The following is a 19983-nucleotide window of genomic DNA, read 5'->3' on the forward strand; positions in this document are numbered from 1 at the left end:
GATACTAAATCTCTTTAATAGAGCCCCAGATTGCAGTAAAATTCTGAAAAGGGTTCTAAATCTTCACCACTCTATCCAAAACTAGAAAAAGAAGAAAAGAAGTCTTGTCTTGATATACACTTTAAGCTTACAAAATATCTGGGGGAATCAAAAATGGAGAAAGATCTGGGAGTCTTATTAGAAGATAGACTAAGCAATAGCATGCAATGTCAAGCTGCAGCTGCCAAAGCCTGCAGAATATTGGCATGCATAAGGAAGGGGATAAAACTATAATCCTACCAATATATAAAACACTGGTCTGACCACATCTGGAGTACTCTGTCTAGTTCTGGTCGCCAGTCTTTAGGAGGGATGTGTTGGAGCTGGATAGAGTCCAGAGAAGGGCAACTAAATTAGGGGATTGGAGGACCTTAAATATGAAGAGCGGTTACAAGCTCTTGATTTATTCTACCTGGAAAAGAGACGCCTGAGAAGGGGACATGATAGCGATTTACAAATACCTCAACGGTGATCTCAGCATAGAAAAAAAACTATTCAGTCGCAACGAAAGCAAGAGGACACAAGGCCATACAATGTGATTAGAGGAGAAGAGATTTAACCTCAGGCTAAGCAGAGGGTTTTTTACAGTAAGGGCTACAATATTGTGGAATTCTCTACCACAAATGGTAGTAACTGCAGGGAGTATGGCTACTTTTAAAAGACTCTTGGACGTACATCTCAAAGATCAAAACATTTCAGGGGTATGGGAAATGATTATGGCCACACACTCCTACACAGGTTGAACTGGATGGATTATCACCTTTATTCAACCTCAACTACTATGTAACTATATCTGCTTTGTACAGAGTGAGTTATGGGGCTGTAGTTTACCCCCTGGGATGGTTCTGATGTATAACACAAACTCCTAACATATATGTGTCTGTACCTTACCAGTTTCATATTCATATGTCTCAATTCATATTTCATCCAATTTTCTCACCCCGGTTCACATCCATCCTCACCCCTTCCTCCATCCGTCTGTCCAAACAGCTGCCACAATCTGAAGAGGTAACTGGTGTTCTCAGTTTTGTGGCCCTGTTGTGTCTCAGTGGTGGTAGTTTGGTGTTTGTAAAAGTGTTCGTGGTGCGCTCAGTGACACTGCAAATTTTGTTTGCTTGCAATGTCGTGATGTGGTAGGAATGCGCCAATAATCATTTATCCATATGTTTGCTGCATGATGCCTGCTCAACATGTGTCAAAGTTTGTATAATTTTATGAGCTTTTGCTGGTGCACAGAAACAGTTTTTAACATATAAATAATGGATATTCCAGAGAAAATAAAAATATAAAAATGGAAGCCTTCTTTTCTTTTTTTTTTTTTCTCCTTCCCTCTGTTCTATCCATTTTGTTTTCTTTTCCTTCTTCCCCTTGCACTCTCTCGTCTCCTTATTCCCTCTTCTTTTCATCTCTTTTTCAATGCCTCTCCGTCTCATTCCCTCTTTCCCATTACCTTTCTCCTCCACTTGCTCTCATATTCCATTCATTATCTCCCTTCTTTTATTTACTCTTCTTCTTTTGATCTCCTCTCCTCTTCCTCTACTATGGTTCCCCTTACTTTCCCATTTCCACTAAAGCAGGCTATAGATGGTTCAAATCTTGGCCGGTTCAGCAAGAACAAGCCGAGATTCGATTCATGTATGGGCAAGTTGATTGAACTCAACTCGTGATCGATAAATGGACTTGGGTACAACCAACATGTTGAATTTCTAGCATGCGATTATTGCTAATGCTAGCAATAATCACTCTGTTCTCCCGGGTTCCCTTCTTCCTCTCCTCTTGGTTCAGCAAGGACAAGCCAAGATTCGATTCATGTATGGGCAAGCTGATTGAACTCAAGTCGTGATCGATAAATGGACTTGGATGCAACCAACATGTCGGATTTCTAGCATGCGATCATTGCTAATGCTAGCAATAATCACTGTGTTCTTCCCGGGTTCCCTTCTTCCTCTCCTCTTTGTCCTCTTTCTTTCTTCTCCTTTTGCTTTCCTTTTTCTTTTCCCATCTTCTCCGCCTGCTCCTCTCTTCCTCCTCTCACCTCACCTCTACTTATCTCTTCCTATCCTTTTCTTTCTGTCCTCCTTCTATTCCTCTCTTCTTTACCTTATACTGTCCCATTTTCTTCCTCTCTTCGACTCCTCCACTCTTTTACTCTGCTTTCCTCTTTCTTTTCCCATCTTCTCCACCTGCTCCTCTCTTCCTCCCCTCCCCTCACCTCACCACACCTCTACTTATCTCTTCCTATCCTTTTCTTTCTGTCCTCCTTCTATTCCGCTCTTCCTCACCTGATACTGTCCCATTTTCTTCCTCTCTTTGTCTCCTCCACTCCTTTACTCTGCTTTCCTCTTCCTCTCCTCACCTCCTTACTTTCCTCTTCTGCCTCCTTCTCTCTTCTACCCTGCTCTCCTATTTCTCTTCTCATTTCTTCTCTGCTTATCTCTCTGTTCTCACCTCCTCCTCTCTTCTCCTCTTTCTTTCCTCCTTCACTTATCTTCTTCTCCCATGCGATTCCTATCACGTGCCCTCTTTTTTTGCTGTCTTTGACATGCTCCCCACCCCATGCCCTCTCACTTTCTTTCTTTTGCGCATTCCCTCTCACTACTTTCTGGATACCTGTAATTTAGAGCATTATTTGTTTTCCCCTGGAACAATGCCCTTGAAATGCCCAGTATTTCCCCTTCCTCTGCTTTGTGGCAGATGTTAGTGACTTTTTTCCATCTGCAATAAAGACAGTTTATTCCTGATTGATGAGTGGAACACGATGGGTCGGTGTGGATAGGTATGGTACAAACAAGGTCACATTGATACTTTTGATAGTTGCCAGGAGCTCAAAAAAGTAATTTGTGACTCTGCTCGGCAACAGGTTGGTTAATGGTTTTATTGTGGGATAATGTCAACAACATTTACTGAGCACCCAGCAACACGCCGGCTGCTGCCTTTTTCACATACCAATCCTCTCTAAAAAGAGATAAAAATAGGGGAAGTTAATCATTTGATCCTGAATGGAAACTAAAAAAAATGTCAGTTATCTTACAAAACAAAAGAAACCCACTTTGAGTCTAGTCCTTATGAATTACAGGGATTGTGTTGTTTAAATATCCCCATATTTTATTAAAGCTGAAATATACACTCACCGGCCTCTTATTAAAGCGGAGTTCCGGCCTCGGGGGTGAAATTTAGATAAAAATACCCCCAGGACAGTCAGGGCTAGTACATTCCACAATGGATAGCCTCTGTACTGTCCCGGGTCGCACTTACCTGTAATAAGAAATACTTACCTTGAAAATTTCTTCTCCAGTGCTGCCATCTCAGGTGTGGGCAGCTGAAGCCAGCGTGTCCTCTTCGGTGACGTCGGAGTCCCAGAATGCCCTGCACTCTCGTCACTTCCGGTGCAGGCGCGATATCCCTCCACAGCTTCTGTGCATGCCCAGAAGCTGTTTAGCAGTGAATGCCGCGCCTGCACCGGAAGTGACGAGCTGGGCTGGTGCAGGCGCATTGACCCCTGGGAGCGATAACGTTCAGCTCCCAGGAGTCATCGCAAGCCGGAAGTGACGGCGCGGGCCGCGGCCGCAGAGGGAGGAAGTGGAAGGAAGGTGAGTATATTTTCTTCTATAACAAGGTAAGTGAAAAAAAATCGGGAGCATCCATTTCTTCTTCAGGTGCACTCAGCAAGCAGATGGCCCAAAATCTATTTTTTTCGATTTTGAGGCCGGAACTCTGCCTTAAGGTACTCCTTGCTAGTACAGGGTTGGACCCCCTTTTGCCTTCAGAACTGCCTTAATTTTTCGTGGAATAGATTCAACAATGTGTTGGAAACATTCCTCAGAGATTTTGGTCCATATTGACATGATCACACAGTTGCTGCAGATTTGTCGGCTGCACATCCATGATGCGACTCTCTCATTCCACCACATCCCGAAGGTGCTCTATTGGATGAGATCTGGTGAGTGTGGAGGCCATTGGAGTACAGTGACCTCATTGTCATGTTCAAGAAACCAGTGGAGAGATGATTGGAGCTTTGTGGCATGGTGCATTATCCTGCTGGAAGGAGCCATCAGAAGATGGGTACACTGTAGTCATAAAAGGATGGACATGGTCAGCAACAATACTCAGGTAGGCCGTGGTGTTTAAGCGATGCTCAATTGGTACTAAGGGGCCAAAGTGTGCCAAGAAAATATCCCCCACACCATTACATCACCACCACCGCCAGCCTGAACCATTGATATCAGGCAGGATGGATCCATGCTTTCATGTTGACACCAAATTCTGACCTTACCATCTGAATGTCGCAGCTGAAATCGAGACTCATTAGACCAGCCAACATTTTTCTAATCTTCTATTGGCCAATTTTGGTGAGCCTGTGCAAATTGTAGCCTCCATTTCCTGTTCTTTGCTGACAGGAGTGGCACCCAGTGTGGTCTTCTGCTGCTGTAACCCATCTGATTTAAGGTTCGATGTGTTGTGCATTCAGAGATGGTATTCTGCATACCTTGATTGTAACGGTTATTTGAGTTACTGCTGCCTTTCTCTCATCTCAAAGAAGTCTGGCCCTTTTCCTCTGACCTCTGACATCAACAAGGCATTTTTGTTTACAAAACTGCCGCTCGCTGGATATTTTCTCTTTTTGGGACCATTCTCTGTAAACCCTAGAGATGGTTGTGCATAAAAATCCCAGTAGATCAGCAGTTTCTGAAATACTCAGACCAGCCTGTCTGGCACCAACAACCATGCCACGTTCCAAGTCACTAAAATCCCCTTTCTTCCCCATTCTGATGCTCAGTTTGAACTTCAGCAGGTCGTCTTCATGACGTCTAGATGCCTAAATGCATTGAGTTGCTGCCATGTGATTGACTGATTAGCAATTTGTGTTACAAAACAATTAAACAGGGGTACCTCATAAAGTGGCCGGTGAGTGTATGTTTTCTGAATTCTAGAGCCATGTGTATTCTTACTGGAATCTTGGTGTCCTTTATTGGTGTATTTTTTTCCAGATCTGCACAATAATTCAGCATGAAACCACTCCTGTACTTTTCCTCTGTGCAGGAGCTCCCAGTAAGAAAGACCAGTCACTGTTACTCTCTCTCCTTGAGCAGGGTGGCTGGTCTTGTGTCTGCCCCCTCCTCTAGTTTTCTGCAGGCAGCCTATAGTGAGTGGACCTTCTGTGTCCCTTCAACAGCTCTGCTCTCTGCACAGTCTATGTACAGCATAGAGATGATGTCACTTCTATTAGGTAAAAACTGGGTTTGCAATGGTAATTATGGGAAATTACCTTGCAAAGGTAATTAATGCACTTAAAGTGGACTTATATCCTTTGTGACTACTGGGGGAAATATTTTAAGAGACCCTGTCACCAGACTGTTCATTACAGCAAAAATCTTCCCATTTGATTTTATGTGCATTTAACATATTATATGCATTTACCTGTAAAAGCATGCCTTGTGTAGATATTCAAAAGCCCCTAGACTGCTCCTGGGTGCCACCATCCTTGATGTGATGTCAGCAGACTCAGAGCTGTCACTCAAGTGACACTCTATAGCAGTGTTTCTCAACTCCGGTCCTCAGGGCACACTAACAGGCCAGATTTTAAGTATTACCTTGGGGAGATGCAGACTAGAATACTGAAATCACTGAGCAGCAAATTATATCACCTGTGATGTATTTCAGTTTTCTTGCAAACCTAGCCTGTTAGTGGGCCCTGAGGACCGGAGTTGAGAAAAACTGCTCTATAGCAGTAATGGCAAACCTTGGCACCCCAGATGTTTTGGAACTACATTTCCCATATTGCTCAGCTGCACCGCAGAGTGCATGAGCATCATGGGAAATAAAGTTCCAAAACATCTGGGGTGCCAAGGTTCTCCATCACTGCTCTAAAGTATTGCACTACACTCCTACCCCCCACATAAAAGGTTACGTAGGGAGGTGAGGGTAGGGATGGAGGAGCTGGGCCAGCACAGAGAATAATTAGACACTCCTAGGTGGGGTGAGGACTATGACATGCAAGGAGAACGGGCCTATGTTAGGAAAACTGACTCTTCCTGGAGTAGTCAAAATTTTAAGCAAGGTCACATTGCAACTGAAAAAAACATACATTGTGACTGCTGTAGACAAAGCCAATCAGATGTTATTATCCTTCTCTTGACAAAAACATAATTGGCTGCCTTCATTTCACGATTTTCTTTCAGCTCTTCGCCTCTCAGGCCCAGAGTCTGCTGCTCATGACCACAGTAGCCATGCCGGTTTTCAGCAAGAAGAATGAGACTGTAAGTTTCTGTGTGGTCATGTGACCTTGGGTGTTTTGGGGTGGATGTATGAAGTTCACAGCAAAAGTTTAGAAGCCAGTCACCCTCTAACCTGTGCTGGGAAAATTAATAAAAAAATTGGGATGTTTAATGAACAGCCCCGCTGTCTGTATAGGGGGACTGCTTAATCTGCCTCCATGTGCAGGTGTTTATTCATCCCAGTGGACAGGCGCATGAGCTGCGTATGCACTGCTTAGTGTACATTTCAAAGGAGACTGCAAACATGCAGGTAAGTTTATATTATTGCAGAAAATACTTTGCATGCGTCTTCTTCTTCTTCAGTAAAAAGTTTAAGTCTAAAATTAAAAAAAATTTAATTTTAGACTTCAGTTCTGCTTTAAAGTGGTATTAAAGTCATCTTTTTTTTAATTTGCTGAGGGTTTTTTTTTTGACAGAAGAGACCCTATTAGTTATTATATATAATAAAGGCAAACATTTATTATATTACAGATTGCTAATTCTTAGATGTGACAGTTGCATTAGTTTTTTTTTTTTTTAGGCTTACCCTTATTTTCACCTTGTGTTGTGACCAGTAAGTCTGTTGTTTTTCAAAAGAACAAACTTTCTTGCAGGTTTTTTTGGTGTATTGAAATGTAGTCGTACACCTAACACCCCCCCCCCCCCCCCGCTAATTTAACATTGCCGCTGTCCAAATGTGCCCCTCTGCTCCTTCGTCCAGAGTGTAGTCACTCCAATACAAGAGGTGTGTTACTGGCCAGATCAGCAGGTGAAAACAGGAGGGAAAAATGCCTAAAAACAAAACTAATGCAGCCACCACTTCTGTTTGGTAAGCTGCAATATAATACATTTTTGGTTTTGAGTTTAATACCGCTTTTATTTTTATGCATATAAAAATGTGTGTGCTGAATAATATCTGAAATAAACCTGTAGTAAACTTAACAAGCTTAATAATTATTATATAGTACAGGTATAATTATTATTATCATCACTGCTGCATTTGCCATGAGCCATTATTATGTAATGATACATTGATTATTGACCAGGCATCTCCCATTCTTGCAGAGATCAGAGGGGATCCTTTTAGGGGTTGTCGGGTCGGATGTCCCCCTACGGGAACTGTTGAAGTTGGCACCCAGGTACAAGGTGAGCTCCTACCTGAACTTCTAATGCCCAGTCATTTATTACATCGTGTCTGCAGCACCACCTGGTGGTGGTATTATTAATGGCATCTCTGTAGCTGTTTGCACTTTGACAATTTTAATTTGAAAGTGGAAATGCCACCTCACCATGTGGCTTATTTAAAATATTAGCTTTAAAAATACAAAGTGAAACTTCTCTTGAGAATAGTAATGACTTTAGAAGTTTTCTTTTCAGCTTGGCGTCCATGGTTATGCCTTTCTGAACACAAACAATGGCTACATACTGTCACACCCTGATTTACGCCCACTGGTGAGTACCTGTGCTTGACCAACAGAGAATTCAAGAATTTATGAAAATATCTATTTATCATTTTTTATCCAGCATACTGGGGAGAAAATTCTTGTAACACTAACCCACTGTCAGTATTCAGTACATAGATTTTGAATGATCACATGATAACATCATCCAGACAGCATTCACTGCATTGGCCCTGAGAGGTTATGTGACCTTATCCAACTTTGGCAGTAAATTCATCACATGACCTCATGACAGTGTATTTTTTAATACATTGGTTCTAAATGATTACTAATGTCATCACATTGGCACTAAGTGAACATTCTGTTTTTAGCACAGTTGCAGTGTATGCTGGATAGTATTAGTAGTTTACTGATGCCTTTTCTCATGCTGTCTGGACCTAATCTTTAATATTAGATTTAACTAAAACACCCATAATTGTCATTTTATATTTATTTTCAAGTATAAAGAGGGCAAAAAACTGAGGCCAAAGCCGAACTACAACAGTGTGGATCTGTCTGAGGTAGAGTGGGAGGATCGAGATGAGAATGTAAGTGATAAAATCACAAAGATTGAATAAAAATAATTATATTTGAGTGTTTAAATGTTATGTGCAGCACAGTGACGAAGTCCATGGGTAACTGGATTTGCATTTGGTGCACACAGAGTGCATTTAAAGATTTACATGGCTTTTAGATTGAAGGATATATTCAAATAATTTTTTTTTTGTTTCCCGTAGTTCAGGTTTAAATATTGATCTATTGCTGGTCTTGCACTCACCTTATGCAAAGTGTATTTTAAGTTTGACTTTTTAAAAAAACCTATGAAAGGATTTTAGTATAGGTATAACCGCCCCCCCCCCCCCATCCCCCAAAGAATTATTTGTGTCCTTTAATTCATTCTTATAGCTAGAAAAAAACTTTTATTACTCTGTGATGTCACCACCAAACCTGTAAAAAATTTTGCAGGGGCAGCAGCTCATAGCTCAGTTTTTATTAACAATGGAATATCCCCAGAACTCCCAGCATACAAGATGTGGGCAGGCTCCTGGAAATCAAGGCAGCAGTAGCAATATTTTGCTGGGAAAGATATTAATGTAAGCGTTTGGAGAGGAACTGAGAGGGTGGGTAGAGTTCTGTAGTCCAGCATGCTGGACTGACAACACTGCCTGTGATTTAGGTGTAGCAGAAGCACTTTGTTGTCAGCCCATACAAGAAATTAGGAGCGCAGTTGATTTCAGGAAGATCAACAGGTATGCTTCTCTTCTTGCAACATTTTTACAGAAATTTTAAAGTGGAAAAAAATGTGCATGCATTGCACAGATGTACTCATTTTTCCCTGAGATGTGGGCAGATGTACTCATTTTTCCCTGAGATGCGGGCAGATGTACTCATTTTTCCCTAAGATCTGGGCAGATGTACTCATTTGTCCCTGAGATGTGGGCAGATGTACTCATTTTTCCCTGAGATCTGGGTTGATGGCTGCATTTTGGCGTGACCTAAATTTTTGTTTTTTTCTCTCACACAGCTTCGAACAGCCATGATAAATGGAGAGACAGGAACTCTCGCCATGGATGTAAAAGTAACCGTTGATAAGGGGGTAAGTGGATCCAAACTCTTTTTGGTGCTTGTGCTTTGGCGTGGACAAGGAACCGTTTACATGCCATGCCTCCACATAGCAATGCTGCTTGTTCTGGAATTTTAGTGTCTGCGATCTTTTAGCACCAGCCAGGTCAAATTCTTTATTGCTGGACAAAGAGGCTGTGGCAGATCTTACCAGTCAAGATGGTGCTGGACACATGGCTGAGGCCTTTTTTGTTTTTTTGGAAAATAACGGGAATTCAGAGACAGAAAATTACGACATAACTACATTGTGCCACTAGAAAACGAATTACATTATAAAAGCAGTAGACAACACTACCACCTAGTGGCTGAATTACTAATGACAGTATAATACAGTATGCGGTAATGGTTGTTGCATTTTTGTCTGTATAAACAGCATGCTAACAGAGAATTCTGGATTTGAGCTGGCAGAGAGCAGCAACGGTGTCAACTCTCAATATAGAAGTCTTTGAAATGCATAATTTCAATAAATGCCACTTGTGCCTTGTCTTTACAGAAGCGTGTCTTGTTTATGACCTGTGACTACTTTTACACAGACATCAGTGAGACTCCTTTCAGGTGAGAAGATATAAACTGTTGTTCATGGATGCTTCAAATTTAGTGGATTCCACTTTCAGCCAATGTATGCAAAACTGATAAAGAAAACATAAATGATCCAGATTTGCTCCCTTTACAGTCTTGGGGTTGTTCTGACTCGAGGACATGGTGAATACATCCTTATCGGAAACACGTCTCTGGAGGAGGGTAAGAAGTCCATGATATAACCATTTTATTGGTGTGTTTTATATGCTTCTAAATGTTTAGAACTGTAACATAGTTTTCATTTTTTAAACCCTATTTAATTTTTTATTAATGCTTGCTCCCTAAACAGACCTAACTAACTTGTTCCTTTCTTTCTTACCTTAAAATGTATGTGAATACAATACAAGAAAAGCACAGAGTTATGCCTGAAGTAGTGTTTGTCTACCATGATTGCATTTAGATGTTTCAAATATAAACTTTTTGTACCTTTTTATTGTAGCACTGTGCCCGTAGGGCTTGCTGTGTGTTGACTTCTTGGGTTTCCCTTTGATTACATGCAGACAGTCACTAGGAGATTTTCACACATCCATCCTTACTCCCAGTGGCTCGTTACTGAATAAACAGTCCAGGGGATTGGGTTTTATATTTATTGTGGGACTTGGATGGAAGATGGGAATAGTGGGATACTCCCAACTGAACTATTCACAGTAGATGAAGACAACTCTCACTCAGCCTCACCCGGTTATTTGTGGAAGCAGACGCACTGCTTTAACCATACTGCCACTTGTATGGAAGAATTAAGTCTTCTTGCTCTCTTCAACAGCAGACTTGATGCAGCTACTTTCTCTAAAGGACTGTCTCTAGCATCCCCCTGACTGACACCCATCCACTGACTCTTCTAGCTGCAGGTATGGCCCTCTTAGAACAGGCCCCATGACACAGATCTGTACTCACTATAGGCAAAATTAGATCCTTTTCAGTGTCTTCCTTCCAGTCAGCTCTGCAGGACATCTTGGTTAAGCTTCTCTCTGACTCTCAGGCCCTCAGGTCGACCACCTGAGGCCGCATGACAACTCTGTAGCTGAAAGACCCCCAAGCACATGTGCCCTTGGCATTTATACAGTATCCCAGCATGCATCCTCTGCCAATCACCGGGGCTGTAACAATGCCTGTGTCCTTACTTGTCAGGTTTCCTCCCACTGTCCACAATGCCTCCCTATTGGACCAGTGTGAGACATTTCAGACAAGCTGAGCTGCATCTGAGCACCATGAGCAGACCCTACCAATGGATCCTGCTCCCTGGTAGGCAAAGAGCAAAATAAATTTACCTTGCATTCTCTCTGCTAAGCAGAAAGACCCACAAACTATACTGTCTCTTCTAGCACCTACCTAGGATGGTGCTACATTATTAATAATATTAGGTGGTCTTGTGACTGCATAGCCTTACTTAAGCTTGCTCTTCTGCACAGTGCGGTCTTGTCAGTTTACAAAGTGGGCGACAAGGTAATTATGTCACACATTGTGGGAAAATACCTTCCCCATCTGTCTTCTTTGCTTCCAGGGCTGGGCAGGGGCTGTGGGGTGCCTAACTGGCCACAAAGTTACAGGCACGCAATGTGTTGCACAGCATCCTGTAAATCTATCTGGGAAGGAGCTGCTATACAACCCGCCCATGCTTGCATGGATCATTGATCATGGGTCAGGATCACCTGAAATTGAAGCAATAAAACATGAAAAGGCTAGAATTACAAACACATCAATGGCAACACAGACACATTTAATAAAAAAAAATAAATGTAGGTGCACTTTATCTGATTTTTAGCATCATATTTTGATTTTGTTTTTTGCCTATACATTGAATAAAAAATATAATTTTTGCACAACAATATTGCCCAAACAAATCTTTGGTAAATATAAGTATTTCTTCAGTATGATAAGTAATAACAAAATTATTAGTAAAGCAATAGGCATGTGCCAGAAATTTGAAAAAAGTAAATATATTTCATAAAGGGTGTAAAGGTGTGAGTGCTGAAAAGGTTAAACATCTGTGTGCACTTATACTTACTGTAAGTACAAATTTTCATTTGATAATGGTTGCCTCAGAGCAGAGATTTCCTAACTGTAGTCTGCGGATCCCTTGAACATATGGTGGTTCTTTGCTCTGTCACAACTCTACTGAAAGATGTCTTGTTATTGTATCACTGGTGGGATCACCAGCAGAAAGAAGGAGGTCCCAGTTCTATTATATAGGTCTTTATTTATCACTAGAGGGAATACTAGCAGGAACAAGGAGGTCCTGATTCCATTATATATGTCTTTAGTTATCACTAGAGCCCTGGTTCCTAACCTGCAGCCCAAGGGCCACATGCAGCCATTTGGTATTTGATGTGCGGCCCTCGAATCTCAGCAGTCTGTAGTGGAACATTGATTAGGGCAATAGTATTGATCTCTACTAGCCTCATGTTCCCAGTTTTGTATTGTCTTCTGCAGGATATCCTCAGCCTACAATAGAGCATGTCCGCACATTCTGACTCTCGATTCCTCTATTCCTCTAATAAGTCTCCAGTTTTTGGCAGTCCTCTCAAGCATTATATATATTGAACATTATGAGCGGCCCTTTGGTGATCCTTTAGCTCATACATTACATTGACAACCACTGCACTAGAGGATCCCCAGCAGGAGGAAGGACATCCTGATTCCCCCATATAGACCCTATAGTCATCACTAGAGGGATCACCAGCAGAAGGAAGATGGTCCTGATTATCTTATATAGAGCTTTTGTCATCACCATGAGATGACAAAAGCTCTATATATAAAGTAATCAGATATATACAGTATCTCACAAAAGTGAGTACAAATATTTTATTATATCTTTTCATGTGACAACACTGAAGAAATTACACTTTGCTACAATGTAAAGTAGTGGGTGTACAGCTTGTGTAACAGTGATAATTTTGCTGTTCTCTCAAAATAACTCAACACACAGCCATTAATGTCTAAACCACTGGCAACAAAAGCGAGTACACTCCTAAGTGACCAATGTCCAAATTGGGCCCAATTAGCCATTTTCCCTCCCCTGTATCATGTGACTCCTTAGTGCTACAAGGTCTCAGGTGTGAATGGGGAGCAGGTGTGTTAAATTTGGTGTTATCGCTGGTCACTGGAAGTTCAACATGGCATCTCATGGCAAAGAACTCTCTGAGGATGTAAAAAAAAAAAGAATTGTTGTTCTACATAAAGATGGCCTAGGCTATAAGAAGATTGCCAAGACCGTACAACTGAGCTGCAGCACGGTGGCCAAGACCATACAGCAGTTTAACAGGACAGGTTCCACTCAGAACAGGCCTAGCCATGGTCGACAAAAGAAGTTAAAGCGGAGTTCCGGCCTCAAAATCTAAAAAATCGATTTTGGGCTATCCGCTTGCTGAGGGTCACCTGAAAAAGAAATGGATGCTCCCAAATTTTTTTGTTCACTTACCTTGTTTTTGAAAAAAGTATACTCACCTTCCTTCCACTTCCTCCCTCTGCGGCAGCGGCCCGCGCTGTCACTTCCGGCTTGCGATGACTCCTGGGAGCTGAACGTCATCGCTTCTAGGAGTCAATGCGCCTGCATTGGCCCTGCTCGTCACAGAAGCTGTGCAGGCATGCCGCGCCTGCACCGGAAGTGACGAGCGGGGCCGGTGCAGGGCATTCTGGGACTCCGACATCACCGAAGAGGCAGAAGAGGACGCGCTGGCTTCAGCTGCCCACACCTGAGATGGCAGCGCTGGAGAAGAAATTTTAAAGGTAAGTATTTCTTCTAAAAGGTAAGTGCGACCCGGAACAGTACAGAGGCTATCCATTATGGATTGCACTAGCCCTGACTGTCCCGGGGGTATTTTTATCTAAAATTCACCCCCGAGGCCGCTTTAAGTGCACGTTGTCCTTGGAAAATAGATGTATGAGTGCTGCCAGCATTGCTGCAGAGGTGGAAGGGGTGGGGGGTCAGCCTGTCAGTGCTCAGACCAAACGCCGCACACTGCATCAAATTGGTTTGCTGAAGCTAAAGACATGGATTTCTGGAACCATGTCCTGTGGTCTGATGAGATCAAGGTAAACTTATTTGGTTCAGATGGTGTCAAGCGTGTGTGGCGGCAACCAGGTGAGGAGTACAAAGACAAGTGTGTCTTGCCTACAGTCAAGCATGGTGATGGGAGTGTCATTGTCTGGGGCACAAGGGAGCTACAGATCATTGAGGGAACAATGAATGCCAACATTTACTGTGACACACTGAAGCAGAGCATGATCCCCTCCCTTCGGAGACTGGGCTGCAGGGCAGTATTCCAACATGATAACGACCCCAAACACACCTCCAAGACGACCACTGCCTTGCTAAAGAAGTAAAGGGTGACTGGTCAAGCATGTCTCCAGACCTAAACCCTTTTGAGCATCTGTGGGGCATCCTCAAACAAAAGGTGGAGGAGCGCAAGGTCTCTAACATCCACCAGCTCAGTGATGTCGTCATGGAGGAGTGGAAGAGGACTCCAGTGGTAACCTGTGAAGCTCTGGTGAACTCCATGTCCAAGAGGGTTGAAGCAGTGCTGGAAAATAATCGTGGCCACACAAAATATTGACACTTTGGGCCCAGTTTGCACTTTTTACTTAGGGGTGTACTCACTTCTTTTTACCAGTGGTTTAGACATTAATAGCTGTGTGTTGTTATTTTGAGGGGACAACAAATTTACACTGTTATACAAACTGTACACTCACTACTTTACATTGTAGCAAAGTGTCATTTCTTTAGTGTTGTCACATGAAAAGATATAATAAAATATTTACAAAAATGTGAGGGGTATGCTCACTTTTTGTTAGATACTGAAAATCTTTAGTTATACTAGAGAGACCCCCAGCAAGAGAAAGGAAGTCCTGGTTTTCCTATTTATCACTAGAGGGATCACCAGCAGGAGGAAGATGGTCCTTAATTACCTTATATAGAGCTTTTGTCATTTCTATGAGGGATCCCCATATACATTTATATATATATATATATATATATATATATACATATAATTTTCATATATAGATTTTTAGTTATGACTACAGGGATCCCCAGTAGGAGGGAGGTTCTGATTCCCTATATAAATCTTTAGTTGTACTAGAGGGACCCCCAGCAAGAGAACGGAGGTCCTGATTTCGCTATATACAGTAGGTCTTTAGGTATGACTAGAGGGATCCCCAGCAGGAGGAAAGAGGTCCTGATTTCCCAACAAAGATCTTGAGTTAGACCTCATTTAGAATACTGTGTCCAGTTCTGGAGACATCACTTACAAAAATATATTGATAAGATAAAATGACCCCAGAGACATGACTGAAACATTTAAACACTTCCAGCAGAGGTAGTAAGTCAATCAATAATCAGGGCTCATTCACACTAGGACACACTGCATTTTTGTACATTGAGGCATATTGGATTAGCCACTGATTTAAAATAAATAGACTGTAATGCACATCAACAGACAACATTTTGGTCATGCTACATCTTTTTTTGCAGTGCAACACAGACAAAAATAAGAAATGGCAGACTTGATGGGCCATGTGCTCTTTTTTTCTGCCTTAACACTTCTGTGTTTATATTAATGACAATTGGAGGTGGGGGTGCTGCTACAGCTTATGCCTGACCCGTCTAAAAACTAAGAATGGCACAACTCTGCACAGCACAGACTAAATGGAGAGAGTGTGGTAATACCAAGAGGAAATAGAGTGCTGCTGGAAAGTGGAAACAAGGCCTCAAGGAGTCCTTGAGAAGAGAAAGCTCTGTAGTGTGTTAATTCCAACATAAGGCACATTTATTTTGGTTCTTTGTTTCACTGCATCTCACTGTTTTTTTTTTATCTTTCAGGACTTCATGACCTCCTCCACCCTGACCTGACCCTGGCCAATGAATGGTGAGTGGAGATTTCGCACAGGGTGACACTGTTACAATATCAACCTAAAGGAAATGCATAGTAGATTTTAAGTCTTCTATATATTCAGAAGGTGGAGCTATAGGCTTTTTCACATTTTTTATCTATTTTCTGGCCACTTGCCCTCTTACAGCCCTCAATAGTTCAAACTGCAATTTGTACACTTGCTAGGCAGTTCCATCTGAGATTTTAACTAGACAAACAGAACATTAAAGCATTCATGTTAATTGATAAGATGAAGATTTATACATTTAGTGCAGGAGTTCCCAAACTGTGGATCGGGACCCACTGGTGGGTCACGAGCTGCATCTGAGTGGGTCGCGCTGAGCCTGAAATAACTGAGAGCTGGCCCGCTTAAATTGTGCTGTTCAAGCCCGCACACATCACAGAGAGCCAGAGCTGTCAAATCGCGATGGATTCAGGACCCCACCCACGCAGTTTATGGAGGCTGGTCGGCATTTCCCACGAGGAGGATACTTGCATCAGTGAGTACGTATGTGGACTGTTCTGTAGGATATGTTCATGGAGTGCAGAGCCAGCTCCGCTGTCCTCTTGGTGGCAGCGGTGTTGGCTAGACTGGCATTGGGATTCTCTCAGCTATAGCGGACAGAGACGAACTGGCTCTGTGGACCGCTGGAAGAGGAAGGAGGGCGAGTGCCATATAGCCTGCTGATAACTGTCCTGGGGTGGTTTATTTCTGTCCTCTGCCTGCCTTATACTGTCTATGAGGGTGCTGATTACTTACAACTCCGCTTATATGCCACACATGCCACAGGTTTCTGACCCCATCACTTAGAACATCTGGTAAGTGTATTCAACAATAAATTGAAAAGTAGTAAATTTATATTTTTAATTTAACATCCCCCTCCCTTTAAAATATGCATTATTATTATTTGCATTTATATAGCGCCAACAAATTCTGTAACGCTTTACAATATTCCATTACAAGCAAGTGTGTCCCGAAAAATAACTGTATTCAGAAGTGGGTCTCGGCCCAAAAAAGTTTGGGAAGACCTGATCTAGTGAACAGATAAAACAAATCTAAAACCTAATTTAAAAAACTTTTTACCTGAAAAAAAAATATATATAAAAAAAGGTGCACATTAGAAATAAAATCCTAGACTTACCTTACCTGCTAACCCATAGTGGGAATTCTTTGTCATGTTTTAAATGTTTATTGGTAAGACAAAGACTTATACATACAGTATAGTAAACAGATGAATCCAATGTAGCACTACTTCCTTGAGAGCTGCTTGAAGCGGATTCCCCTGGGTTACCCTTAGCAACAACCGGCAAAGTCTTAACACTTTAAGTCCTTGGCTCAGTCAGTAAACAGTCCAGGGGTTTTTTTTTTTTTTTTTGTGTATTTTATTTGGAACTGGGATAGGAGAAGGGATGAGTGGGATACTCCAACTATGAACTATGCACAATCTTTGGGACAACTACCTGTAGTGTGTGCGGCAAGGCTGCTGCTTCACCCTGCCACTAAGGGGAAGATGTTTAGAAAAGCTCTTGTTTTGTTACTCTTTTCGGGGTTCTGAAACTGGCACCCCCTTTACTCTCAATGCTGGTGTGCTGACACCTGTCCACTGACTCTAGCTTCTGGAGTGGTCCCCTTCCTGGCAGACCCCTGGGCAAGTTCCTTTGTACTTACGGACACTGTTTTTCCAGTGTCACCGTTGCCTCCAAACTCCTCTTGTCAGCATCCCCTGGATTTCCGCATTCGGCAACACCTTCAGGTTCACCAGGCCGACTGCCTGTGATCACCTTTCCCAGCTGCAGAAGGAGACACAGCCATGCCCTCCTTCTGGGACTTGGCTTCCCGCCCAAAGACCCCCTGTCACATGTCCCCTTGGCTTTTATGGTCAATCCCAGGATGTACCACTGTTGTGCCCTCCCACTGAGACTGCCACAAAAGCCTGTGTGTCACTGGCTAGGTTTCCTCCACTGTCCAACAGGCTCCCCTATTGGATACAGTGGGGATACTCCCTCAGACCAAGTGAATCACACCTGGATACATGTAACAGGCCTAACTAGAAATCCTGCTCCCTGATAGGCAGGAAAGCAACCCAATGCTTTTACCTAGTACCTGACTAGGAGGGTGCTACACCAATATAATAAAACTTTTATTTATTTTAAATTACAAAAAAATGAAAGGTTAATTTTTTTGCCAAACACATTAGAAATAAAATCCTGTACTTACCATCCATGTTGTTCCCCACCACCCCAATCTAGCACAGGCCCACCTCAAACTCCTCTAAGTTCTGACTTTCTAATAAAGTTGCAGTTTACATAGCTACATGTGGCTCCCCCAGATTCAAACCCTGTCCTCATGAGACAAATCTCTGACCCAGCAATTGGCCACTTAGGGACCAAGTGCTATATTGAAGGAGCAGGAGATAGTGAGAAGTCTTATATTCCCCATTACTGGAAATACCATTTTCTTGGGGCTCTGGTGTTAGTTTAGGGAATGCAGTACTGAATGCCTACTGTGCCTGTTATAAAGGGAACCTGGTAATTTACCTTAAAGTAGAACTATAGGCAAAACTTATTTTTGTTTTAATTTTGGATAGATTATGGGAGGGTTATAACTCCTGTCAGATTTTTTTTTCGCCATCTGTGTCCCATTGCAGAGATTTCCCTTAACTTCCTGCCCCATAGCCAAACAGGAAGTGAGAGGAAATCTCTGAAAATTAAGGGACTTTCTTGGGGCCCCCCAGGTCACCCAAACTAGTGTCCCACTAGGCCGCTATCACTAAGTATGTTTTCACTGCATACAAAATTCCATATAATGTCAAAAAAAGTAGCTGCGCCACTTGAAACAATAATGTAAAAAATTATGTGAGTGTAATAATGTAAATATCATATTTATAATGGAAAAAATCCCAAATGATACATGTGTTAAAGAATCACTATAAAGTGCAAGAATTCTGTGCAAAAACAGCAATTACAGTTGGGGTGACTGACGAAGTCAACGGATGATGCAACGTGTATAGGGGCGGAGCCTGCTGTCGGATGCCATTCCATTGTATGCTTCCTACTGAACTGTTTAAGCCCGCACAGCTGAATGTGCCCGCTAATATAAGTGGATGTTTCTATCTTGTTTACAATAAAATAGTGTACAGAGAGCACTAGATTGCTAGATTGTGTCCCCTTCTCTTTACATTGTCCTGGGATCGTTTTTGGATACATCCCGAGTGAGGCCCTGTCTGCAATTGAAGAATTGTCATCCATTGGATCTTTCCCCACTAGGGAACTGCGCTCTGACCCATTGGTAATGCAAGGGTCAGACATGGAGGTGAGCAGCCATCTATTCAATGGTGAAGGGGTGCACTGACGCAAGATAGTTTGTTGAGGCACAGGCACTTTCTTATTCCGATCTGTAGTTTGCACCAATCTTCTTGCACTTTATTGGGATCTATTAATAATGAATTTTATGGGACTATTTTTATTATTAGTATGAATTTTACAATATCACATTGATTCACTTTTTGTAATTGCCATTTTTGCACAGAATTCTTGCACTTTATTGTGATTCTTTAACACATGTATCATTTGGGATTTTTTCCATTATAAATATAATATTTACATTATTACACTCACATCATTTTTGATATTATTGTTTCAAGTGGCGCAGCATTTTTTGACATTATATGGAAGTTTGATAGCATGCAATTAAGCAGCTGATGATCATACTTAAAAGCTAAAGTACACACTATAAAGTGGCCAGCTCCCTCCCTAGAATATGCACATCTAAATGGTTCCAGGGACTTGCTCTTTCACTTTTGCGATTAGAAGGAAGCTGATGTATTACCCCCCCCCCCCCCTCCACCTCATCCCACTGACTGTTATGAAAAGCAGGAATTAGCAGCTACAGCTATGGGGATATCTTAAGGATATGCACACATTTTTAAAGTAATAAAAATATTTAAACAATACTAATAATAATGCTCTTTAATAATATAAATATAATGAACGAAGGTAAAAAATGTTCCTGTACAAATCCACCCCTGCCCCCTGTTCCCATCCCCAAACACCTAATTGCTGTCCTTGTCACAGCTGCCAGGTCTTCCATTAACCATGCCACTCCCAGACACGCACAGCTCCAGTTGAAAGCATGCACATGGGTGTCTCCCTAGGAAATGTCTAGTTAAGGAGATCCCCCAC

At 42.1% G+C, this 19983-nt stretch overlaps 1 protein-coding gene across 1 annotated transcript in view; it reads left to right on the forward strand.

Annotated features, from left to right (window-relative positions):
- CACNA2D4 (calcium voltage-gated channel auxiliary subunit alpha2delta 4) overlaps positions 1-19983 on the forward strand; it is a 414350-nt gene that overhangs the window by 129158 nt on the left and 265209 nt on the right. Inside the window, exons 14-21 of the mRNA XM_082253648.1 lie at positions 6219-6296; positions 7359-7439; positions 7671-7745; positions 8194-8280; positions 9258-9329; positions 9849-9910; positions 10029-10096; positions 15753-15798. Coding sequence (XP_082109774.1) covers positions 6219-6296; positions 7359-7439; positions 7671-7745; positions 8194-8280; positions 9258-9329; positions 9849-9910; positions 10029-10096; positions 15753-15798 — 569 coding nt within the window. The remainder of the gene's footprint in view (positions 1-6218; positions 6297-7358; positions 7440-7670; positions 7746-8193; positions 8281-9257; positions 9330-9848; positions 9911-10028; positions 10097-15752; positions 15799-19983) is intronic.

Source organism: Pelophylax lessonae, assembly GCF_965119305.1.
Source record: "Pelophylax lessonae genome assembly, chromosome: 4".
NCBI classification, from domain to species: domain Eukaryota; kingdom Metazoa; phylum Chordata; class Amphibia; order Anura; family Ranidae; genus Pelophylax; species Pelophylax lessonae.